This window comes from Bos taurus, chromosome 8 (genome assembly GCF_002263795.3).
Source record: "Bos taurus isolate L1 Dominette 01449 registration number 42190680 breed Hereford chromosome 8, ARS-UCD2.0, whole genome shotgun sequence".
Lineage (NCBI taxonomy): Eukaryota > Metazoa > Chordata > Mammalia > Artiodactyla > Bovidae > Bos > Bos taurus.
In genome coordinates, this window is record NC_037335.1 from 8,746,029 (window position 1) to 8,772,320 (window position 26,292).

The 26,292-nt window shown below is 46.4% G+C and overlaps 1 protein-coding gene and 1 long non-coding RNA gene across 2 annotated transcripts; one reads left to right on the plus strand and one right to left on the minus strand.

Annotated features, from left to right (window-relative positions):
* The first annotated feature begins 7,864 nt into the window (after positions 1-7,864).
* On the plus strand, positions 7,865-19,201 carry PRSS51 (serine protease 51). Its single transcript, XM_024996389.2, is given in 6 exon segments — positions 7,865-8,374; positions 14,657-14,754; positions 15,721-15,980; positions 17,723-17,865; positions 18,299-18,535; positions 18,537-19,201. Coding segments are annotated over 5 exon segments (723 nt in total). The 5' UTR covers positions 7,865-8,374; positions 14,657-14,734; the 3' UTR covers positions 18,600-19,201.
* LOC132345919 (uncharacterized) lies at positions 9,131-26,108 on the minus strand. Its single transcript, XR_009495505.1, has 4 exons — positions 26,022-26,108; positions 24,672-25,943; positions 12,708-12,781; positions 9,131-9,433 (listed from the first exon to the last, which is right to left on the minus strand). It is a non-coding gene; the product is annotated as an uncharacterized lncRNA (long non-coding RNA).
* Between the last annotated feature and the right edge of the window lie 184 nt (positions 26,109-26,292).

Sequence of the window (26,292 nt, forward strand, 5' to 3'; positions counted from 1 at the left end):
AGATCAGATCAGTCGCTCAGTCGTGTCCGACTCTTTGCGACCCCATGAATCGCAGCACGCAGGGCCTCCCTGTCCATTACCAACTCCTGGAGTTCACTCAGACTCACATCTATCGAGTCAGTGATGCCATCCAGCCATCTCATCCTCTGTTGTCCCCTTCTCCTCCTGCCCCGAATCCCTCCCAGCATCAGAGTCTTTTCCAATGAGTCAACTCTTCGCATGAGGTGGCCAAAGTACTGGAGTTTCAGCTTTAGCATCAGTCCTTCCAAAGAACATCCAGGGCTGATCTCCTTCTGAATGGACTGGTTGGATCTCCTTGCAGTCCAAGGGACTCTCAAGAGTCTTCTCCAACACCACAGTTCAAAAGCATCAATTCTTCGGCGCTCAGCCTTCTTCACAGTCCAACTCTCATATCCATACATAACCACTGGAAAAACCATAGCCTTGACTAGAAGGACCTTTGTTGGCAAAGTAATGTCTCTGCTTTTGAATATGCTATCTAGCTTGGTCATAACTTTCCTTCCAAGGAGTAAGCGTCTTTTGATTTCATGGCTGCAGTCACCATCTGCAGTGATTTTGGAGCCCAGAAATATAAAGTCTGACACTATTTCCACTGTTTCCCCATCTATTTCCCATGAAGTGGTGGGACCGGATGCCATGATCTTCGTTTTCTGAATGTTGAGCTTTCAGCCAACTTTTTCACTCTCCACTTTCACTTTCATCAAGAGGCTTTTGAGTTCCTCTTCACTTTCTGCCATAAGGGTGGTGTCATCTGCATATCTGAGGTTATTGATATTTCTCCCGGCAATCTTGATTCCAGTTTGTGTTTCTTCCAGTCCAGCGTTTCTCATGATGTACTCTGCATAGAAGTTAAATAAGCAGGGTGACAATATACAGCCTTGATGTACTCCTTTCCTATTTGGAACCAGTCTGTTGTTCCATGTCCAGTTCTAACTGTTGCTTCCTGACCTGCATACAGATTTCTCAAGAGGCAGGTCAGGTGGTCTGGTATTCCCATCTCTTTCAGAATTTCCCACAGTTTATTGTGATCCACACAGTCAAAGGCTTTGGCATAGTCAAGAAAGCAGAAATAGATGTTTTTCTGGAACTCTCTTGCTTTTTTCCATGATCCAGCGGATGTTGGCAATTTGATCTCTGGTTCCTCTGCCTTTTCTAAAACCAGCTTGAACATCAGGAAGTTCACAGTTCACATATTGCTGAAGCCTGGCTTGGAGAATTTTGAGCATTACTTTACTAGCGTGTGAGATGAGTGCAATTGTGTGGGAGTTTGAACATTCTTTGGCATTGCCTTTCTTTGGGATTAGAATGAAAACTGACCTTTTCCAGTCCTGTGGCCACTGCTGAGTTTTCCAAATTTGCTGGCATATTGAGTGCAGCACTTTCACAGCATCATCTTTCAGGATTTGGAATAGCTCCACTGGAATTCTATCACCTCCACTAGCTTTGTTCGTAGTGATGCTTTCTAAGGCCCACTTGACTTCACATTCCAGGATGTCTGGCTCTAGGTCAGTGATCACACCATCGTGATTATCTGGGTCGTGAAGATCTTTTTTGTACAGTTCTTCTGTGTATTCTTGCCATCTCTTCTTAATATCTTATGCTTCTGTTAGGTCCATACCATTTCTGTCCTTTATTGAGCTCATCTTTGCATGAAATGTTCCTTTGGTATCTCTGATTTTCTTGAAGAGATCCCTAGTCTTTCCCATTCTGTTGTTTTCCTCTATTTCTTTGCATTGATCGCTGAGGAAGGCTTTCTTATCTCTTGCTATTCTTTGGAACTCTGCATTCAGATGTTTATATCTTTCCTTTTCTCCTTTTCGCTTCTCTTCTTTTCACAGCTATTAGTAAGGCCTCCCCAGACAGCCATTTTGCTTTTTTGCATTTCTTTTCCATGGGAATGGTCTTGATCCCTGTCTCCTGTACAATGTCATGAACCTCATTCCATAGTTCATCAGGCACTCTATCTATCAGATCTAAGCCCTTAAATCTATTTCTCACTTCCACTGTATAATCATAAGGGATTTGATTTAGGTCATACCTGAATGGTCTAGTGGTTTTCCCTACTTTCTTCAATTTAAGTCTGAATTTGGCAATAAGGAGTTCATGGTCTGAGCCACAGTCAGCTCCTGGTCTTGTTTTTGCTGACTGTATAGAGCTTCTCCATCTTTGGCTGCAAAGAATATAATCAATCTGATTTTGGTGTTGACCATCTGGTGTGTCCATGTATAGAGTCTTCTCTTGTGTTGTTGGAAGAGGGTGTTTGTTATGACCAGTGCATTTTCTTGGCAAAACTCTATTAGTCTTTGCCCTGCTTCATTCCGTATTCCAAGGCCAAATTTGCCTGTTACTCCAGGTGTTTCTTGACTTCCTACTTTTGCATTCCAGTCCCCTATAATGAAAAGGACATCTTTTGGGGGTGTTAGTTCTAAAAGGTCTTGTAGGTCTTCATAGAACCGTTCAACTTCAGCTTCTTCAGCGTTACTCGTTGGGGCATAGACTTGGATTATTGTGATATTGAATGGTTTGCCTTGGAAACGAACAGACATCATTCTTTCGTTTTTGAGATTGCATCCAAGTACTGCATTTCAGACTCTTTTGTTGACCATGATGGCCACTCCATTTCTTCTAAGGGATTCCTGCTCGCAGTAGTAGATATAATGGTCATCTGAGTTGAATTCACCCATTCCAGTCCATTTCAGTTCGCTGATTCCTAGAATGTGGACATTCACTCTTGCCATTTCTTGTTTGACCACTTCCAATTTGCCTTGATTCATGGACCTGACATTCCAGGTTCCTATGCAGTATTGCTCTTTACAGCATTGGACCTAGCTTCTATCACCAGTCACATCCACAGCTGGGTATTGTTTTTGCTTTGGCTCCATCCCTTCATTCTTTCTGGAGTTATTTCTCCACTCTTCTCCAGTAGCATATTGGGCACCTACTCACCTGGGGAGTTTCTCTTTCAGTATCCTATCATTTTGCCTTTTCATACTGTTCATGGGGTTCTCAAGGCAAGAATATTGAAGTGGTTTGCCATTCCCTTCTCCAGTGGGCCACATTCTGTCAAATCTCTCCACCGTGACCCGCCCGTCTTGGGTTGCCCCACGGACATGGCTTAGTTTCATTGAGTTAGACAAGGCTGTGGTCCTAGTGTGATTAGATTGACTAGTTTTCTGTGAGTATGGTTTCAGTGTGTTTGCCCTCTGATGCCCTCTTGCAACACTTACCGTCTTACTTGGGTTTCTCTTACCTTGGGCATGGGAGACTAGCTTATATTACTCAGCCATTAAAAAGAATACATTTGAATCAGTTCTAATGAGGTGGATGAAACTGGAGCCTATTATACAGAGTGAAGTAAGCCAGAACGAAAAACACCGGTATAGTATACTAATGCATATATATGGAATTTAGAAAGATGGTAAAGATAACCCTGTATACGAGACAGCAAAAGAGACACAGATGTATAGAACAGTCTTATGGACTCTGTGGGAGAGGGAGAGGGTGGGATGATTTGGGAGAATGGCATTGAAACATGTATATTATTATACGTGAAATGAATCACCAGTCCAGGTTCGATGCATGAGACAGGGTGCTCGGGGCTGGTGCACTGGGATGACCCAGAGGGATAGGATGGAGAGGGAGGTGGGAGGGGGGTTCAGGATGGGGAACACGTGTACACCCGTGGTGGATTCATGTTGATGTATGGCAAAACCAATACAATATTGTAAAGTAATTAGCCTCCAATTAAAATAAATACATTTATATTAAAAAAAAAAGAGAGACTGGCTTACTAAAATGAGCATCAAACTCTTGTAATAGTGGTTACAACTCGGTATGAACCAATGATGTGCTGTGCTTAGTCGCTCAGTCGTGTCCGACTTTGTGACCAGGCTCCTCTGTTCATGGGGATTCTCCAGGCAAAAATACTGGAGAGGGTTGCCATGCCCTCCTGCAGAGGATCTTCCCAACCCAGGGATCGAACCCAAGTCTCCCGCACTGTAGGCGGATTCTTTACTCTCTGCACCAGCAGGGAAGCCCATGAACCGATGATACACGGTACATGTTGCATTTAGTATCTACTTTCACTGCTTACATGTCACAGCTTACGCTGAGGTATTTAAAAAGAAATTTCAAACTATGTTTACATTTCCCCTAAAGCCATAAAGTGGGTTCAAATGCACTTTTATTGCATCAGTTAGGTGACTTTTCAAAAGCCCCCAAGGATGGGGGCTGGTTGCCAGGCAGACCAGCCCCCTGGTTAGAGGTTTGGAACTTTCAACCCCAGCCCCGGACTTTTAGGGAGGGGAGAGGGGCTGGGGGTTGAGTTAATAACCAATAGCCAATGATGTAACCAATCATGCCTGTGTCAGGAAGCCACCATGAAAACCGTAACTGAAGGGATTCAAACAGTGTCTGGATTGTGAGCATATGGAGGTGCTGGGAGGGCATGGCAGCTCTTCACCCCTCTCCAGCACTGACTCAGGCATCTCTCCCATGTGGCTGTTCCTGAGTTGTACCTTTTAATAAGTTGATAATCATAAGTAAAGCACTTTCTTGAATTCTGTGAGCAATTCTAGCAAATTATCAAACCTGAGGAGGGGGTCATGGGAATCTGATTTGTAGCCAGTCGGTTGGAAGTAGAGGTGACAAGAGGTGAACCTGAAAAAAAAATTCAGAACCCAGAAGTTGAGAGCTACATTTTATTCCGTGGGGATTTTTAGTACTTCAAGCCCAGGAGGCAGCATCTCAAGTAACCTGAGAGAACTGCTCTGAGGAGATGAGGGGGGAGCCAGGATATAATAGTTTTGTAACAAAGGGTGGTAGTCTGAACATCAAAAGGTGGATGCTAATTAAAGATAAAGGACAGAAATGGTATGGACCTAACAGAAGCAGAGGATATTAAGAAGAGGTGGCAAGAATACACAGAAGAACTGTACAAAAAAGATCTTCATGACCCAGATAATCATGATGATGTGATCACTCACCTAGAGCCAGATATCCTGGAATGTGAAGTCAAGTGGGCCTTAGAAAGCATCACTACGAACAAAGCTAGTGGAGGTGATGGAATTCCAGTTGAGCTATTTCAAATCCTGAAAGATGATGCTGTGAAAGTGCTGCACTCAGTATGCCAGCAAATTTGGAAAACTCAGCAGTGGCCACAGGACTGGAAAAGGTCAGTTTTCATTCCAATCCCAAAGAAAGACAGTGCCAAAGAATGCTCAAACTACAGCACAATTACACTTATCTCACATGCTAGTCGGAGAAGGCAATGGCAACCCACTCTAGTACTCTTGCCTGGAAAATCCCATGGATGGAGGAGCCTGGTGGGCTGCAGTCCATAGGGTCACTTAGAGTCGGACACGACTGAGCAACTTCCCTTTCACTTTTCACTTTCATGCATTGGAGAAGGAAATGGCGGCCCACTCCAGTGTTCTTGCCTGGAGAATCCCAGGGACGGGGGAGCCTGGTGGGCTCGTCTATGGGGTCGCACAGAGTCGGACACTACTGAAGCGACTTAGCAGCAGCAGCAGCAGCAGCAGCACGTGCTAATAAAGTAATGCTCAAAATTCTCTAAGCCAGGCTTCAGCAATATGTGAACTGTGAACTTCCAGAGGTTCAAGCTGGTTTTAGAAAAGGAAGAGGAACCAGAGATCAAATTGCCAACATCTGCTGGATCATGGAAAAAAGCAAGAGAGTTCCAGAAAAACATCTATTTCTGCTTTCTTGACTATGCCAAAGCCTTTGACTGTGTGGATCACAATAAACTGTGGAAAATTCTGAAAGAGATGAGAATACCAGACCACCTGATCTGCTTCTTGAGAAACCTATATGCATGTCAGGAAGCAACAGTTAGAACTGGACATGGAACAACAGACTGGTTCCAAATAGGAAAAGGAGTACGTCAAGGCTGTATACTGTCACCCTGCTTATTTAACTTCTATGCAGAGTACATCATGAGAAACGCTGGGCTGGAAGAAGCACAAGCTGGAATCAAGATTGCCGGGAGAAATATTAATAACCTCAGATATGCAGATGACACCACCCTTACGGCAGAAAGTGAAGAGGAACTCAAAAGCCTCTTGATGAAAGTGAAAGTGGAGAGTGAAAAAGTTGGCTTAAAGCTCAACATTCAGAAAACGAAGATCATGGCATCCGGTCCCCTCACTTCATGGCAAATAGATGGGGAAACAGTGGAAACAGTGTCAGACTTTATTTTTTTGAGCTCCAAAATCACTACAGATGGTGACTGCAGCCATGAAATTAAAAGACACTTGCTCCTTGGAAGGAAAGTTATGACCAACCTAGACAGCATATTCAAAAGCAGAGACATTACTTTGCCAATAAAGGTCCATCTAGTCAAGGCTATGGTTTTTCCAGTGGTCATGTATGAATGTGAGAGTTGGACTGTAAAGAAAGCTGAGCGCAGGAGAACTGATGTTTTTGAACTGTGGTGTTGGAGAAGACTCTTGAGAGTCCCTTGGATTGCAAGGAGATCCAACCAGTCCATTCAGAAGGAGATCAGCCCTGGGTGTTCTTTGGAAGGAATGATGCTAAAGCTGAAACTCCAGTACTTTGGCCACCTCATGCGAAGACCTGACTCATTGGAAAAGGCTCTGATGCTGGGAGGGATTGGGCGCAGGAGGAGAAAGGGACAACAGAGGATGAGATGGCTGGACGGCATCACCAACTTGATGGATGTGAGTTTGAGTGAACTTTGGGAGTTGGTGATGGACAGGGAGGCCTGGCGTGCTGCACTTCATGGGGTTGCAAAGAGTCAGACACGACTGAGTAACTGAACTGAACTGAACTGAATTAAAGATAACCAGGTATCTCAAATTAAAGAATTTGGCACTTTTCTATATGGAAGATGCAAGAGTCTGGGCTCACTGTAATCACTCATTTCATATGCATCTCACCTACCGGGGGCTAGTATCCTGTGTTTTCTTATCCTAGATTTCCTCAGGGCTCAGTGTAGAGAGTGGCTGCAGCCTAATGGTTACTAGATGGCCAATATTCTTTTCCTTCCTGAGTTACCTCAAGGCTCACCAGCTCACCTTAGTCGGCTGTGGTTGCAGTCACTAATAACTGTGACATCCTTTGCTTACTGGTATGGCCGGGAAAATTCCATTTCTCACAACTTAGACTTGCAATTGGCATCTGAAGCGGGGGTGGTCTTGTGGGGTTGAGTCTCGCACCTGTGGGGTCTGCACTGACTCCAAGTACTGTCTGAATTGAGATAAACTGTATAGAATTTGTCCCTCATGCCTGGCTTTTTTTTTCTGTGGAAAAACTTTAGCCAAAGAATAAGTTTAATCAGCAAAGTGAGAACTTGCGGAAACAAAGGAAAATAGTCAAAGGAGATAAAATAATAATAATGTAGCAATTAAGCAAAGTCAAGGACCTCTCGTTCCCCCTCAAGGACTATGGTTGATATGCTGAACCATCTCCTGTGAGCTGTTGTATAGAAATTGAAACCCCTACCATGGGGAGAAGTTAACTACTGATGACCAGACTGTAGCCATGACAGAAGCTGCCACAGTTCTGAGAACTGGCCTTAGGGAAATGGGAGCAAACTGACCCCAGGACTAAAGAGTAACTGTGCGTAAAAACAGTCAAGATAATGCTGGTCAGACCTCTGATGGCCAATTTCAAGATGACTATCAGAGTTGACTGTGCTGTTTCTGCATGTAGCCCCCTCCGTCTGACTATAAAATCTCTTGCCCCCAGTGGTCTTGTGTGCATGTGTAGGGTAGGGGGAAGGTCAGCCTTTGGACAGATGTCTGCCCTCTCCCCAGGTTGCCAGCCTCCAAAATAAAGCAAACTTTCCTTTCCACCTACCTGGCCCCTTTATTGGCTTTTGAGTGGTGAGCAGCTAGACCTGGGTTTGGTCACAATAGCAGGCTTTGGGATCCGCTTCCAGAGAATATGAAAACTCACCCAAAGACCCAGAGCCTTTTAATGCTCAAGCAGACACTAGAACACACGCCTCCTCAAGAGACTCACAGTCGTGGGTGGGGGAGTGGGTGCAGACAAGTGTGCCTGATATGGTGTCCCCCTAGTCCCTGCTGCAGAGAGAAGGCAGACGGGCAGGGAGCGGGCTGTGTGGATGCTCCTGAGCCTGGCTGCCCCGTGGCCCCTGCTTCCTCCTGACCCCGGGCTTACTGTGACGTCACCCAGGACCAGCCCTGCCATGCGTTTGTGATGGCTGCCACTGAAGCAGCCACGGCTGGCATTTTGTCAGCTTTGGCTCGGGGCCCAGGTTGGGAAATTCTGGACTGGAATGAAAAGACGATGCTCCAGCTTCTAATTCCACTGCTCATGGCACTCAAGGGACGTGCCCAGAAAACTTCAGGTTTGTGCCAGGCTGAGCCAGAGCAAAGGGTGGGCGGATGCCTGCACCCTCTTACCTGGCTCCTGTAGAGCTGATTTAGAGGCCAGAGGGGGTGCAGAGCTGGAGCAATTGGCTCAGGAAATGAGATTACAGCGGATGAATCAAAGTAGATGGATTGGCCTCAGTGAATACACCAGTTAAAATGATCCTGCAGGGTCTGGACCCAGAGATCTGGAAGAATAGAGCCATTAAGAAGCTATGTCAAAGGGTGGGGGTGGCGGTGGGGGTGGAGAAGTTTCACAGGCTGGTTGACTCCAGCCTGTTCCAGCAGAGGTCAAGTGGCTCAAAAGAAGCAGCCCCCGTCTTCCCCTTCTCCTGCCTGGGCCACGGGCTTTTGTCCTTTGAGCTGTGGCTAGTGTGGGACTCCATAGGCTTTTTTTGTTTCCACTTTGTTTACAATGGTTTGCACTGTGAGGAACTCCAGAACAGGCTGTGTCTGTCATTTCTCAGTGTCTTCTTACACTCTGATACAACTATAACGCCATCGTCTGAAAATCCTCAAAGTTTGCTGCATGAGTTTCAGCTCTTCTCATTTAAGCATAACGATTTTTTTTTTCCTTTAAAAAATGTAGTTTGGCCAATGTCAGTGTACATCAGGGATGGGAGTGTATGTGCAGAGTGAGAGTGTGTGTGTAAGTGTATTTACAAGCCATCTTTCCTCCAACTCATTTTAAAGTTATTTGACGATTCCAACAAAGCAACAGGAATATCACATCTTAAAACTTAAACCACAAACCCAGTTTTATTTGGAACTGCTGTGTTTTATTGAAAATATCTAAATATATTAAGAAGAGTCTGAGTCATCTGGCAGAACGGTGGGGTAGCTGTGATAAATGAGTGTCTGTATAAGGGAACTGGAATATAGAGCATTCATCCAGGGCTTGAAAACAATTAGGGATGGGTTTCAGGCTGAAGTATCACAGGAGATGAACAGCCAATGGAAATCCTTGATGGCAAAGTCTCTGAGGATTGCATGCTCGTAAGGTAGTAGAGTACCAGTGAGTTCCCATGGAGTCTAGCCTAAGGAAGATATACAAAGTGTATATTAGAACAGAGCCTGCATCTTTTGGCACAAAGGGCTGTGTCCTGAGAAGCAACTCCGAAGGCCAGTTTCACTGCTTTCGGTGATTCTAGAATCAGAATGCCTGGTCCTAGCCCTTACTAGCTGTATGGCACTAGCACAGGGGTGTGGGTTTGATTCCTGGTCAGGGAGCCAAAATCCCACATGCCTTGTAACAACAAACTGAAATATAAAATGGAAGCAATCCTGTAATAAATTCAATAAAAACTTTAAAAAAGGTCCATGTCAATGAGAAATAATAATTTAAAAAAAGAACAAGAACAACTGACTTGAAGGGAAGTGTGATATTCTGACAGTGGCTGCTGCTGCTAAGTCGCTTCAGTTGTGTCTGACTCTGTGCCACCCCGTAGACGGCAGCCCACCAGGCTCCTCCGTCCATGGGATTCTCCAGGCAAGAAGAGTGGAGTGGGTTGCCATTGTCTTCTCCTCTGACAGTGGAGGAGGAGTTAAAAAAAAAAAAAGCGCCAGTTTCTGGAAAGTAACATCTCCAAAAATAAATATCTACTAGTTTATTGTCATAAACTCAGTTTACTCAGCAAACTATATTCATTTAGTTTTGAACACTTTGATAGCATTCAACATGAAGTGAATGATGATCATTTGTTCAAGTGCTCCTAGTTGTAGAGTTCTCATTAGTCTTTGACCGAAATATTAAATTAATTCAACCATTGCAACCACTGACCTGATCTGTTCTTAAACATGGTGGCAACAAACCAAGAAGATTTCATAGGTAAAATCTGAATGAAGGATTCAAGAAGTGGACTCTGGTTTAGTTTAAATCTCTTAAGAACAAACATTTGTCTCAAATGCTATATCTGAGGCAGCCAGAGTATCTAGAAGGATGCCTACTACTGAGTATCAACTTTAAGAAGCAAAACTGAAATAAGCATGGGGCATTGGCGAGAGCTGTGCTGAGATATTGCCACATATTCATGCTAAATGCCCTTTAGAGCACAAGGGGAGTATGCATCCAAATGTGTGTGCTCACCTGAGAGTTTAAGAAGTTCTCAGGAGGTTGAGGAGATGGTGGGAGGAGAAAAATGAGACCAAGAGCAGAGGTGAGAGGAAGGGACCCTTCACTCTCTGATTATTTTTATTTTTTGCAGTTTTTTAAAAAATTTATTGAAGTATAATTAATTTACAATGTGTTAGTTTCAGAAAGTGAAGAACTAAAGAGCCTCTTGATGAAAGTGAAAGAGGAGAGTGAAAAAGTTGGCTTAAAGCTCAACATTCAGAGAACGAAGATCATGGCATCCGGTCCCATCACTTCATGGGAAATAGATGGGGAAACAGTGGAAACAGTGTCAGACTTTATTTTTCTGGGCTCCAAAATCACTACAGATGGTGACTGCAGCCATGAAATTAAAAGATGCTTGCTCCTTGGAAGGAAAGTTATGACCAACCTAGATAGCATATTAGAAAGCAGAGACATTACTTTATCAACAAAGGTCCGTCTAGTCAAGGCTATGGTTTTTCCAGTAGTCATGTATGGATGTGAGAGTTGGACTGTAAAGAAAGCTGAGTGCTGAAGAATTGATGCTTTTGAACTGTGGTGTTGGAGAAGACTCTTGTGAGTCCCTTGGACTGCAAGGAGATCCAACCAGTCCATTCTGAAGGAAATCAGTCCTGGGTGTTCATTGGAAGGACTGATGTTGAAGCTGACACTTCAATATTTTGGCCACCTGATGTGAAGAGCTGACTCTTTTGAAAAGACCCTGATGTTGGGAAAGATTGAAGGTGGGAGGAAAAGGGGACGACAGAGGATGAGATGGTTAGATGGCATCACCAACTCATTGGACATGAGTTTGGGTAAACTCTGGGAGCTGGTGATGGACAGGGAGGCCTGGTGTGCTGCGGTTCATGGGGTCACAAAGAGTCGGACACAACTGAGCAACTGAACTGAACTGAGTTTCAGGTGTACAGAAAAGTCGATCAGTTACACATATACAAACATCCACTTTTTAAAAAAGATTCTATTGGTGGTAATTTCTGAGAAAGTTTCCCTGGTGGTTCAGATGGCAAAGGGTCTGCCTCCTGCAACGCAGGAGACCTGGGTTCAATCCCTGGGTCGGGAAGATCCTCTGAAGAAGGAAATGTCTACCCAGTCCAGTATTCTTGCCTGGAGAATCCCATGGACAGAAGAACCTGGCAGGCTACAGTCCATGGGGTCACAAGGAGTTGGACACAACTGAGCAACTAACACTCTTCCTATATAGGTCATTACAAAGTATTGAGCAGAGTTCCCTGTGCTATATACAATAGGTTCTTACTAGTCATCTATTTTGTATATAGTAGTGTGTGTATGTCAATCCCAGTCTCTCAATTTAGCCCTCTCTCCTCCTCTCCCCTGGTAATCATAAGTTTGCTTTCTACATCTGTGATTCTGTTTATTTTTTTTTGTAAATAAGTTCATTTTTACCCATTTTTAAAGATTTCACATATAAGCGATACTATATGATATTTGTCTCTCTGTGTCTGACTTACTTCACTCAGTATGCCAGTCTCTAGGACCATCTATGTTGCTGCATATGGCAATGATTTGTTCTTTTTTATGGCTGAGTAATAGTTCATGTCTGGATTCCAAAATTTGGGGGCAATATGAAAACTAGGGGCAAGAGATAAGAAATATTTGTCCTGAACCAACCAAAGATGACTCCTGGGTATTGATGAGAAGGATTAGAGCAAACGATACAGCTAAATTGGCTGAGGAGGGACTCCAGAGATTACTGTTCTTATGCCATGTAAAGGCAATCATGACAGATGGACATGGACAGACTCCTTAGAGAAAAGCTCCTTGATGCTGGGAAGGATTGAAGGCAAGAGGAGAAGTGGACGACAGAGGAAGGGATGGTTGGATGGCATCACCAACTCAACGGACATGAGTTTGAATAAACGCCGGAGTTTGTTGGACAGGGAGGCCTGGTGTGCTGCAGTCCATGGGGTCACAAAGAGTCAGACACAACTGAGTGACTGAACTGAGTAACTTTTTAGCAAAAGGAATGAATTTATAAGCACATAAGGGAAAAATCATACAGGAATAGTTTTGACTCAGCAACAAATTTTAATTTCCTGAACATCAAAGACAAAAGAAATGACAAATTGGGTTAAGTCCTTATAGTATTTTTTTCAGCTAAAGAATTATCATCTTTAATGTCTAAATAGCTTTTTTACAAAACGATATGTACATATCATACCTAAGCTCCTTCCACTTACCTGCCCCCCAACCAGCACTCCACCTGTACCCAGGAAGGGTGCCGTAGCCCAGCTGCTCTCTGGAGAGGTGTTTCCTGCGTGGAGAGCAATCAGTTCAGTGCTAAGCTTCATGTCTGACTCTTTGCAATCCCATGGACTGTAGGCTGCCAGGCTCCTCTGTCCATGGGATTCTCCAGGCAAGAATACTGGAGTGGGTAGCCATTTCCTACTCCAGGGGATCTTCCCGACCCAGGGATCGGACCTATGTCTCTTTCATCTCTGGCATTGGCAGGCAGATTCTTTACCTCTAGCACCACCTGGAAAGCATCTCTGGGTAGCAATGCAGACTGGCAAACCTCTCTCTTCCCTTGTGCGGCAAACCTATGTTCTCCAGTGAATTCTGAATCCCAGCCTGGGGGAGGGACTCCCTTGCCAAGTTTGGTCCTTCTTTTCTTCCCTAACCCTGGGGTATTCTTGGAGTCCTCTAGACTCTTTGTATTAAATAGTTACTCCTCTGTTATCCTTTATAACTCTTTTTTAAAAAGATTTTTTTTAATGTGGAACATTTTTAAAATCTTTATTGAATTTGTTACAGGAGTGTTTCTGTTTCATGTTTTGGTTTTTTGGCCATGAGATATGTGGGACCTTAGCTTCCCGATCAGGGGTCAAACCTGCTCCTTCCTGCGTTGGAAAATGGAGTCTTAACCAGGGGACTGCCAGGGAAGTCCCTCATCTATAATTCTTTCTTTTTAATTAATTAATTAATTTTAATTGGGGGCTAATTACTTACAATATTGTGGTGGTTTTTGCCACACACTGACATCAATCAGTCATGGGTGTACATGTGTCCCCCCATCCCAAAACCCCTCCCACCTCCCTCCCCATCCCATCCCTCAGGGTCGTTCCAGTGCACCAGCCCTGAGCGCCCTGTTTCATGCATCAAACTTGGACTGATCATCTATTTCACATATGGTAGTATACATGTTTCAATGCTATTCTCTCAAATCATCCCACCCTCACCTTCTCCCACAGAGTCCAAAAGTCTGTTCTTTACATCTGTGTCTCTTTTGCTGTCTTGCATATAGGATCGTCATTACCATCTTTCTAAATTCCATATATATGCATTAATATGCTGTATTCGTGTTTTTTCTTTCTAACTTACTTCACTCTGTGTAATAGGCTCCAGTTTCATCCACCTCATTAGAACTGACTCAAATGTAGTATTTTTAATAGCTGAGTAATATTCCATTGTGCATATGTACCACAACTTCCTTATCCATTCATCTGCAGATAGACATCTAAGTTGCTTCCATGTCCTGGCTATTATAAACAGTGCTGTGATGAACATTGGGGTACACGTGTCTCTTTCAATTCTGGTTTCCTCAGTATGTATGCCCAGAAATGAGATTGCTGGATCATAAGGCAGTTCTGTTTCCAGCTTTTTAAGGAATCTCCACACTGTTCTCCATAGTGGCTGTACTAGTTTGCATTCCCACCAACAGTGTAAGAGGGTTCTCTTTTGTCCACACCCTCTCTAGCGTTTATTGCTTGTAGACTTTTTGATGGCAGCCATTCTGACTGGCATGAGATGGTGCCTCATTGTGGCTCTGATTTGCGTTTCTCTGATCATGAGCGATGTAATTCTTGATAGTAAGCTTTTCCTGTCCCAGCCCTGCATAGTCTCTGTTTCCTGAATGGACCCTGCACATCTTTGCACTTCTCTGCTGCCATTCCAACAACTTGACAGCTCCTGCTGTATCGCCGCCCTGACCTTCCCAGATCTCACAGCTCCTCTTGAATGTGAGGGACAAAGAGTACAGGGGGTGTGTTTGACTGGAGTGGTCTGAGGTCTGTCCTCTCTGCACCAGCCCACTCCACTCAGTTCTATCCCAGCGGTCTCTGCTGGGAGCGTGTGATAAGGATTTCTTAGCGCTTCTCCTGGACCAAGCGTTCTTTCTTTTCCCTTTCAGATGAAGTTCACTGTGGCTACAGACCCAAGTTTTCAAACTCAACCGTGCTACAAGCTCACGAACTGTTGAACGTCCAGGATGGCGAGTTCCCATGGCAAGTGAGTATCCAGATCTCACAGAAACACCTCTGTGGAGGCTCAATCATACATCGGTGGTGGGTTCTGACCGCTGCACACTGCTTCCCAAGAACCTTGTAAGTTTCTGAGGCGTTGTCTTACCTTACGTCAGGTTTCCTCGATGTATTGCCTGGGCTGGGTAGCTTAGTGGGTTACTACATGACACATGTGAAGCCATGGGCTCTACCCCAAGTGTGTGTCCACTGGATTTGTACCGAAAGGTATCTGCTCTATACTTACTCTCTCAAGCTAACCAGATCCAGACATTGGCTGCTAGTTGTGACTATGCGCCCAGTATAGGAAAATCAGTACAAAGCTTCCCCTCCCCTGCCTGCCCTCTGTGTAGACAACCACTGTATTCACTCACTGTACACATACAGGCTACCACATGCTGTTTTAAGTGATGACAATACGGTAGTCCGCAAGACAGTCAAGTCTCCAGCTGTCAAGGAGTTCACAGTCCAGTTTCTTGGGTGGATTCACCCCACTGTCTTCTGTGGGAAAGTCTCCTTGAGCTGACTGTTCACTAGCCCAGAGTTTTGCCTGAGTTTAGACCCCTGACTTCTGCCACTCTGATCTCTAGCCTCTCTTCGGCCACTGTACACCCAATGCTTTGGACTTCTCAGTATTCAACTCTAAACTCTACTGTTTACAAAGTGTTAAAGTGTTAGTCACTCAGTTGTGTTCGACTCTTTGTGACCCCATGGACTGTAGCCCACCAGGCTCCTCCATCCATGGAATTCTCCAGGCAAGAATACTGGAGTGGATAGACATTTCCTTCTCCAGGGGAATCTTCCTGACCCAGAGGGATGGAACCTGGGTCTCCTGCATTGCAGGCAGATTCTTTACCGTCAGAGCAACCAGGTGTTAATAAATGTGCCTGTAAGTGAGAAATGCAATATGACTATTATTATATTGTAGTTTGTAGTTATTATATTCATTCTTTAGGTTAGAAATGACCTTGGAAAACATCACTGTGGTCATGGGATCCAGAACACTCAAGGACTCCCGCCTGGAGAGAAAGCAAGTGCAGAAGATAATTATTCACAAAGATTATGAACCACCTCACCTGGACAGCGACCTCTCCCTGTTGCTGCTTGCCACACCAGTACAATTCAATAACTTCAAAATGCCCATCTGCCTGCAGAAGAAGGAGAAGATCTGGGGCCGCTGCTGGATGACAGAGTGGGTGATGGCTCCTTCATATGGTATGTACCTTCCCTTCTGAACCCAGAAAATTTATGCCTAAATGTCTAGCCCCAGGCTAGACAGCATGATGCTTTGGAAGACTCAGGTCGGAATTTTGGCCTCACCACTGTCGCTTTGTGATTCCGACCTAGCTCCCCCAGATTATTTTCTTTCATGTTTTCTCATCTGTAGAATGACAAGACTGCAGCCTTCAAATACCCTGTGTGGATTAAATTAAGTGAGATTATACATGTAAGGGCCTTACCATCGATACAAGCCTGGAACATCAGTTCAGTTCAGTTCAGTCGTGTCCGACTTTTTGCGACCCCATGAATCACAGCACGCCAGGCCTCCCTGTCCATCACCAACTCCTGGAGTTTACTTAAACTCATGTCCATCGAGTCAGTGATGCCATCCAGCCATCTCATCCTCTGTCGTCCCCTTCTCCTCCTGCCCCCAATCCCTCCCAGCATCAGGGTCTTTTCCAATGAGTCAACTCTTCGCATGAGGTGGCCAAAGTACTGGAGTTTCAGCTTCAGCATCAGTCCCTCCAATGGAACATAGACGAACCTAAATGCACGGGAGTGATGGTGATTTCTTTCGGAGCCCAGAAGCACTGTAGAAAGAAAGCTTGGATTCTTCCCTCCTAGGTGGTTTTACAAGCACATCTCCCCAAATGTTTATCATCAGATGAAGCTCATGTAGACTTCCCTGGTGGCTCAGATGGTAAAGAACCCACCTGCCAATGCAGGGGACAAAGGAGATGCGGGTTTGGTCCCTGGGTAGGGAAGATCCCCTGGAGGAGGGCATGGCAACCCACTCCAGTATTCTTGCCTGAAGAATCCCATGCACAGAGGAGCCTGGTGGGCTCCACGCGGTTGCAAATAGTTGGACACGACGGAGTGGCAACACTTTCACTAGACCACCATCCTGAGACGACTCTGAGACAGTGATTCCCCAAGCAAGCACAGTCCTCCGCTACCTCCAGGCTGACTAGACAGGGATGCCGGAAGGCGATGAGCAGGATCCTCTTGGATCCGGGTTGTTTCTTTCCTTCGAGATGGCACCTTTAGGTATGCCATCCTCCTGGCCTCTCCACTGGCCTGGCAGAGGTGGGTACAGAAGTTAGGCTGTTATGAACCTCTGCACAAGGCAAACCTGGCTGTGAAGAGATGGTGGGGTCACTGAGAAAGCTCTTTCCATACTCACCTGGCAGAGGCTGGGGTGAGGGTTTGGTAGGCTGCTTCCAGAGGGAGTGAGCTTCCCAATGGGAAGCAGAGAAATAAGCAGAGATGGAGAAACCACTCCTGGGAGATGGTGGAGAGGAGATTGAGTGGGCATTGGGTTAGGTCACTCTAAGTCTGTGATGGTCTGAGTGTCTACATGCTTGCCAGGGCCTCCACCCTCGTCACTTGTGGGTCCATCCCTCTCCGTGGTGGAGCAGTGCTCATCCTTACTCTGCTGCTGCTGCTGCTAAGTCGCTTCAGTTGTCTGACTCTGTGCAACCCCAGAAACGGCAGCCCACCAGGCTCCCCCGTCCCTGGGATTCTCCAGGCAAGAACACTGGAGTGGGTTGCCATTTCCTTCAATGCAGGAAAGTGAAAAGTGAAAGTGAAGTCGCTCAGTCGTGTCTGACTCTTAGCAACCCCATGGACTGCAGCCTGCCAGGCTCCTCCGCCCATGGGATTTTCCAGGCAAGAGGACTGGAGTGGGGTGCCACTGCCTTCTCCGCATCCTCACTCTAGCTTCCTCATTTTGCTAGACCGAAAGGACAACTTCAACATGTACCTGCAGAAGCTGAGAGTGGTGCAGATTACCTGGAGAGACTGCAGCCAGAGGGTAGACCACCTCTCCAGGAACATGCTTTGCGCCTGGCAAGAACTGGGCACCAAAGGCAACTGCCAGGTACTCAGCCCCCATCTCAGCTCCAACCTCCACATGCCCCACCACGTTCTGGGTTCCCAGGAGGGAGACAAGGAGGGAAGCCCTAGCCCAGGGGTCCCCAACCTCTGGGCCATAGACAGGAGGTGAGCTGTGGGTGAGTGAGCCAAGCCCCATGTGTATTTACAGCTGCTCCCCATCACTCTTATTACTGCCTGAGCTCCGCCTCCTATCAGATCAGTGGCAGCATGATAAATGTAATGTGCTTGAATTATCACCAAACCACCCTCCAACTGGGTCCAGGGAAAAACTGTCTTCCACAAAACAGCTCCCTGGTGCCAAAAAGGTTGGATACCACTTCCCTGACCCATGCCACTAGGACCCTCTCACTCTGCACTCTAGTTAGAGGTGCTGTTGATTGCTCTAGACTGTTCCTTCTCTCTTTTCTCATTCTTAGGGAGACAGTGGGGCACCTATGGTCTGTACTATCCATGGAAGCCGGAGGCTCTTCCAAGTGGGTGTGTTCAGTTGGGGCATACGATCTGGCTTCAGGGGGAGGCCTGGTATGTTTGTGTCTGTGGCTCAATTTCTTCCATGGATCCAGGAAGAAACAGAAAAGGAGGGGAAAGCCTACACCTTCTCAGGAACTCAGAGAAGCAGCTCCCTGCATCGTGTTCTGTGGTACCCCATATGGTTTGGCTTGGGGGTCTCAAGTACAGCTTACCAGCATGTTTACTGGTGATAAATCAGGTCACTAAGCTTCAGATCCATATTATCTTCTCCTCCTTTCTCCCCACCCATCCTTACACAAGTACCTTTGAAGCATTCCAGGGTTTCTCTGTTAGACCCTGGAAGATAGACATGGAGTCTGTGATCCCAAATCTCACAGGAGCTATTGCTTGTGCTGCTTTGAGTTGGGATGTCAAGATCAGTGAATCCCACGGACATCAACACGTTGCCTTACTTCTGTTCTACTATAACCAATTGATCAGAAGTTGTGCCAAGTGGAAAACCATGTGAGGAATAACTAGTCATTTAGTGAGTTATGGGTGGTTAGGTGGCAGAAGCTTTGTGGGCAAGGCAGACACATCCATATACAGATTAATGTCTATTTCTATGATGAAAAATTACTGCCTACTCCAAAAGGGAAGAAGTCAAGTATGACTGACCTTCCACAAGATGGGTTACACGTCTGACCATCCTCAGCCTATGGATGATGGCCATAACAGGGTACCCTGAGGGTGCTGAGCCTCCGAATGGAGTTGTACTTTTCAATGCCTAATTTAACACCGTATCCTCGTGACTCAATTAAGGGATGGAGTTAGAGGATCAGTGAGCAGGTCACATTTAATAAATTCATCCTGACATTCCTACCCAAGATTTTGTACTCCTTCTTTTATATTTTACAAAGAATTCCATTTAATGTAGGCCATCTCTTATCCAGGGTTTTAGTCTGTCAACTAAACAAACAGAGCTACTTCTAGCTGTGCCAGGTTACTCATTAGAATACAGATTTTCTCTAAAGTGCTCTCAGACTGATACATTTGGTCCAATCATTTATTACTTTATCCTCTGCCTAATTCTTTTAGAGGGCTTTCCCGATGGCTCAGTGGTAAAGAATCCACCTGCTAATGCAAGAGACATGGGTTTGATTCCTGGGCAGGAAGATCCCCTAGGTAAGGAAACGGCAACCCATTCCAGTATTCTTGTCTGGAAAATCCCAAGGACAGAGGAGCCTGATGGACAGTCTGGGGTCACAAAAGAATTGGACATGACTGAGCATTTTAACAACTCCTTTAGAGTCTCTTCTCACACATAATCCTCAAGTGTCTACAAATATGCATCAGCGGAAGGTTGCAGGTCTGTTATTGTGGATAATATCTTCTCCTGGGTCAGATTTACCTGATCCCATATGAAGGATATTGGGATGACTTCACTTATGGTTCTGGCTGCCATAGGAGGTCGTAAGGATGGGTCTTGGGGGAGAACCCAGTATCGTGTATGTATATATGCTTAGTTGATCAGTTGTGTCCAGTTTTCTGCAGCCCCAAGGACTGTAGCCTGCCAGTCTCCTCTGCCCAGGAAATTTTCCAGGCAAGAATACTGGAGTGGGTTGCTGTTTGCTACTCCAGGGGATCTTCCCAACCCAGGGATGGTGAACCCATGTCTCCTGCATTGGCAGGAGCATTCTTTACCACCAGAGCCACCTGGGAAGTCCCCAGCATCTTCTGGGAAAGTAATTTCAGTTAAGTCATTACAAAGTCTTCATGGAGAGGAGACTAGCCTCCCAAGAATGGGGTAGAAGGACTGCTTCTAACAGGAATGGAAGTTCAGTGAGATTTTGAAGTATTTTATTTTTATTTTATTCTTTTTTGGCTGCACCACACAGCATTCAGGATCTTAGTTCCCCAACCAGAGATTGAGTCTGTACCCTCTGCCTTGGCATCAAGGAGTCTTTACCACTGGATAGCCAGGGAATTCCCAGATTTGAGGTTTTAAAGTACACTAACTCATTTTAATCCATCCAAACATTCCACTGTAATTTTCTTGGTCACCTTCTTCTCCAATTAATCACCATTTATGTATGGACCTAATGAAATTGTGAATTCAAGTTATGTTGTCATTCTGCCACCTGCAGGACCAACCCTGGGTCTAATTTTTGATGCAATAGATAAAGAGATTCCTTTAGGGCAGTTGTAGAAACTTCTCTGGTTGTTGGATAATGCCTTTGAGTTGACAATGTAAAACTCCAATATTATTGTTCTTTCTTTCCCTGTAAACTTGCCACCGTATTTGGTAATAGTAGCTCTTGTACTTATCTCTTCCACCAGAAAATTCTATTGCAAATGTCACTTGTTCTCCTCTAACAGGATTCTAAGAATGACAGGTAATAATTTGAGAAACTGTTTTGACATTGCATACCCTGGTCTCCCAGAATCCCATTTTCCATCAGCAAAGAGGTCATTATTCCCTTCAAATCAAATTAGGCCTGACAAGAAATCTTAGATTCCCATCTGTGCAGTTGTATTTCCTGAAACCACATTCAATACCAAATAACTATATCAGTCAGGATTCTATCAGGAAAATAGAAAATAACCTACATATCTCAAGCCGAAAGGGATTTAGTACATAGAGATGGATGCTTACAGAACCATTAAAAGGGCTTGAGTGCAAAGGCCAAGAAAAACAGTTGCTTGCTTTGTGAAGCTCAGTAGGCCTCAGGAATGATAACTCACTGCTAATCATCTTATGATTCTCTTCAGCATTAATGTAACAATTTGCGGAAGGACACCCAAACTTAAAGGCCAAACCTCCCAACTGTCTTCTGCTGAAATCTTCATGCCTGTGTACAGCTGCTAAGGAAAACTGTTTCTCCTGGTCTCCTGCCTTCTAAAACTCGCCTGAGGATCTAAATCTGAAGCCTGCTGGGACTCTGAGCAATGTGAGCAGCTTTCAGCATCTAAAATTCTTAGGAGAGTTTAGAAAGGCAGAGATGGAGCTGAGCATCAAGACACAATAGCTGGCACACTGATAAACTAAATGTGGAAAGTAGAAGAACAATTCCCTCCAGTGATTGCTATGAGGATTAAATGAGCGAACACCTGCAAAGTCCTAAGCACAGTATATTATACGTGCGTTAAGTGCTTGACATTTTAAGTTTTTGATTGCTGAATCATCCAGTTCAAAAGACATTCATCCTGAATACACATAATGTCAGCTGGACGGCTCAGCCATCAGCCAACCAACCAGATCAGGAATCAGGCTCGTGAAGGTCCCCATCTATGAAGGTCCTTTTTCCAGAAAGCCCTGGATAACCTATATAACTGCCTGAGTGACCTGCTTCTCCCTTCCTGCACCCCAATTCCTGGTCATATGCTTTAAGTTAGTCAATAAAGAATGAATCTGCGAGACCCTAGACACCCTACCCTCAATGCTAATGAAAGCGAGATCCCCAGGTCTGTTATATCTTTCTCTCTCTCCCTGCAACCTCAGGTGTGCTGTGTACACTCCAGGACTTGGAGTAATAAATCTTATTCCTCAAAGTTCCCTGTTGGGGTTCCCTGGTGGCTCATTGGTAAAGAATCTGCCTGCCAATGCAGAGACACGGGTTCAATCCCTGGTCTGGGAAGATGCCACATGCCTCAGAGCAACTAAGCCCACATGCCACAACGATTGAGCCTGTGCTCTAGAGCCCAGGAACCACAACGATGAGCCCATGTGCCACAACTACTGAAGCCCGTGTGCCTAGAGCCCGTGCTTCACAATGAGAGAAGCCATCATAATAAGAAGCCCTTGCATCACAACCAGAGATTAGCCCCTGCTTGCTGCAACTAGAGAAAAGCCCACGCCGCAATGAAGACCCAGCACAGCCACAAAAAAATAATTTTTTTTAAGTTCTCTGATGGTTTTTGCTGAAGCATATCCTGCCATCCTAATGAGAACCACAAAGGCTGATCCAGCCACTCACTGGAGGAGATGTCCATGGGGGCTGGCTGCAAGTAACACGGTCTGGACGAGTGCCACCCATATTCCTAGCTGACGGCATGGCTATCAATAGGCTGAGACCAACACAAAGCCATGAAAAGCCTTACTGGGTAGTTGGCTATCTTTATCCTCTCTGAAATAAGGATGGCTCACAGCTTTCAGTTCTGTTCTTTGGGAGGGAACACTGGGATGATACTGCAGTTATTTTCCATCTGTCCCCATTTCACCAGTACAAATCCACTGGCTGTCCTTCCCTGAGTCCCAGGAGGCTGACGCCTCCAGACTGGTCACCTGGGGAGGCGGGGGCGGTGTCCCTGAATGTCACATGGTTCGTCCTTGGCAGTGGGAGGCATGCACAGAGGCAGGAGGCAGGTAGGAGGAGATTGGGGGACTTCCTCGCTATCCCTTTCTGTTGGGGCCACTTGCTCCCAGGGGCAGGGTCCCTCCTTGACCTGGTTCCTGCCGGAATCTCCCCTCCACACCTGCCCTCCTCACTGGACTCCAACAACAAGGCTTCCTGTTCTTGTCCCGTGGCTGACGGCTACAGCTGGTCTCTGAAATGCCCTCCTTCATCAGGACACTTTATGATGCCCACAGCCTTCCACCCCGCCATGAAAGTAGCCTCACTTCAATTTTCTGAGTGGAATTTCCTTCTGGGACCTTCTTGAATTTTTCTGCTCAAGGTTATCTTCCTAAACACCCGGGCCTGAGGTTTTGGAGCCATCCCTTTGCTTACCCCTCAGCGGGCTAAAAGGAAATTCAGAAAGTCACAGCAGGGTTCATCAGATGGTCAGGCCATGGGTTCACACTGAATTCAAAGACTAGACCCACCGCCCTTCCTGGCGGACGTGAGGAATTCATCCCCAGGAGCCCAGAGGCTATCAGTAACAGCAGGTCCCTTAAGGAGACAAGAGTCCCAGGTCCCGCCTCCCACCATTGTCTAAAACGGAATGCATAAACCCAGGTCGCATCTCTGTGGCCTTGAGCTCAGAGACCCCGAGCAGCCTGTACCAAGAAAGAACTAGGGCACAGCTGAAATCCAGAAGGGAGAGGAAACAGGCGGAGATCCACGGGGAACAATGTCTATTTCTTAATCCGTCTCCTGCCCCAAATAGCTGGGCTCTCCTCCCCCACTGGTGTTTACTGTGTTCCTCTCCCTGGCAGCAGGTGCCACCAGGCCTTAAACTGGGTCACAGAGGGCGGCGAGGAGCCGACCAGGCCCTCAGGCCACATCCTCCCCTGACTTCACTCCCCAGGCTCCAGACTGCAGGGGCAGAGCCCAGACTCCAGGTGGCCCCTGCCCTCCAGGGCGTCCAGGCAGGGTCCCTGCTGCCCAGAGCCACAACCAGCGAGGGGGCCATGCTCTGCCCATCCCGTGCTGGGGCAGAGGGGCCACACTGCCCCCCCTCTCACTGCAGCCGCAGTGAGTCCCCTCAGGAACCCCTCCTCCCCAGGGCAGCCAGAACCCACACAAGGGCTCCCAACACCCTGGGGGCAGAGCTAGTGTAGAGCGTAGAGTATAAATTTCAGAATCAGAAAACAAACAAATTAAACCCCAGATTTGAAACCCCAGACCCCTGAGACACAGGGAGGGAGATGCTTGCTCAGGATAACGCAGCGGGGAAGTGGCCCAGCGCAGGCCCCAAGCACCACTGCTCACCCTCTCCACCTCTGCGGCCACGTGTCTGCCCCTTCTGTCCCGACCCCGCCCCTCCCGTCCCGACTCCGCCCCTCCCGTCCGACCCCACCCCTCCTCCTTCTCAGGATCCCCGGCATCTGGTCCTGATGGCCCCTTTCTCTTCACAGGTTCTGTCGGAGCATGGTTTTGGCCTGTTCACCACGGACATCCGGGAGGGATAGACCTTTAACTACGTGGAGGATTACCACGAGCAGTACCTAGACAAGAACCCCAATGGGTTCTGTGACCTCGGGGGCACCGGAGTGTCCTGTGCCCTGGGTATTTATTTTGGACCCAGAATTCACATGTTGGAACCCTCGGCCCCAGCATGGCCATGTTTTCTGATGGTGACATTGAGGAAAGAATGAGCTTCCCAAGTGGTGATAATGGTAAAGAAGTCACCTGCCAATGCAGGAGACATAAGAGACCTGGTTCCATCCCTGGGTCCGGAAGAGCCCCTGGAGGAGGGCATGGCAACCCACTCCAGTATTCTTGCCTGGAGACTCCCAGGGACAGAGGAGCCTGTGGGCTACAGTCCATACAGTTGCAGAGAGTCGATCACGACTGAAGCGAGTTAGCATGGTTAGCATGCATGCCAGGAAAGAATTATGGCTAAATGAGGTCACAAGGCAGGGTTGGGGGTGGGGGGTGGGGTCTCACTCACTACCTGAATCCACAGGGAGGCCATGTGGGTCAGGAGGAACTGGGTCGGCTGCCACCTGGATCTTGGACTTCCAGCCTCTAGCACTGTGAGAAGATAAATTTCTGTTGTGTAAGCCAGCAGTCTATGGCATTTCATTAGGGCAGCTCGGTTTGACCAAGCCAGAATGAAAAAGGAATCACTCCCTATGTGGTCGGCTCTTGAGGTCACAACAAAAACACTTGAAAGGAAGCAGGCAGTTGTTTTGTGGTTCACAGTGGCTTTTTGAAATGCACGAAAGCATTTTTTAAGTCTGGTCTTTGAGATATAATTTAGGAAATTACCTTTTTAAGACATATGGTTCCATGAATTCTGACAACTGCCATATGGTTGTGTAACCACCACCACAGTCAAGGCATAGCACTTTCCACCACCCCAGAAAGTTCTCTGGTGCCCCTGGGAACCCGCCCCTGCCCCAAATCGCAGCCTCTGGTGACAGTTGGTGTGCTCTCTCTGCCTGTCTGTGCAGCATATGGAAGGCAGTAGCTAGCCAGCCTCTTCAACTTAGCAGAAGGCCTTGGAGGTTTCTGTGGTCAGTGGCCTGTTCCTTTTCATTATTCATGGCTATTACTGTTGTCTGGACGGACCACTGATAGACAGGTAGGGTGCTGTTTTTAAGTCAGTCGTGTCCGATTGTTTTGTGACTGTATGGACTGTTGCCCACCAGGCTCCTCTGTCCATGGGATTCTCCAGGCAAGTATACTGGAGTGGGTTGCCATTTCCTTCTCCAGGGGATCTTCCCGACCCAGGGATCAAACCAGCATCTCCTGCATTTACAGGTGGATTCTTAACTGCTAAGCCACCAGGGAAACCCATGTAGGGTGCTAGTTTTTAGTAATTATTTATAAAAACACCATAAGCATTACGTACCACACCACACATATCTTAGTGTGGACATGTGTCTTCCTGCAATGGTGTTTTGATAAAAATGTGAATTCGTGCATACATGTGCTGGGATATTGGGAATTCTTGGGGATCTGAATGACAGTTGTGCACATGCTGTGTTCACCTGTTCAGAAGTTCAGGGCCAGCCATGGAAGCTATGTATATAAGCCAGGTGACCTTGGGAATCCTTTATTTATGCCCTGTTCCACCGTGTATGAACACATGCCCTCCAGGGCCCCCAAGTTTGCAAACACTTAAAGCTGCAATGAAATATTTCTCTCTGCTGAGCCCAAATTCATGTTGTTTTCCAAAGAACAGAGATAAGAGGCTGTGTCTCCCATTTCAGGCCCCCTCCTGGCAGAGAAAAGATTTGAGTTAGGTTGATGAATTCTAATGTAGGACTCTGAGCCTGTGCTCGCTCCACTGTGTCACCTGATTTGTTAGGATCAGCAGTCTTGGGTCCCTTCTGAAGAATACCTTCAGCTCTCTTTTTTCCTGCTGCATCAGTGAATCTGAGACGCCTTGATTTACAGGAGACCAGCTGGTGTGGAATCCTTCCACTCTGCTACCCGCCACCTCGCCAGTTCCACACTGACCTCTGCATCCCAGAGGACTGGCTCGTGGAATCATCAGCTTCCGGGCCAGGATGCCTCCTGGCTGTCTTGTCTGGACTGTGCTGGCTCCACCCAGTGCCCTATTGTGA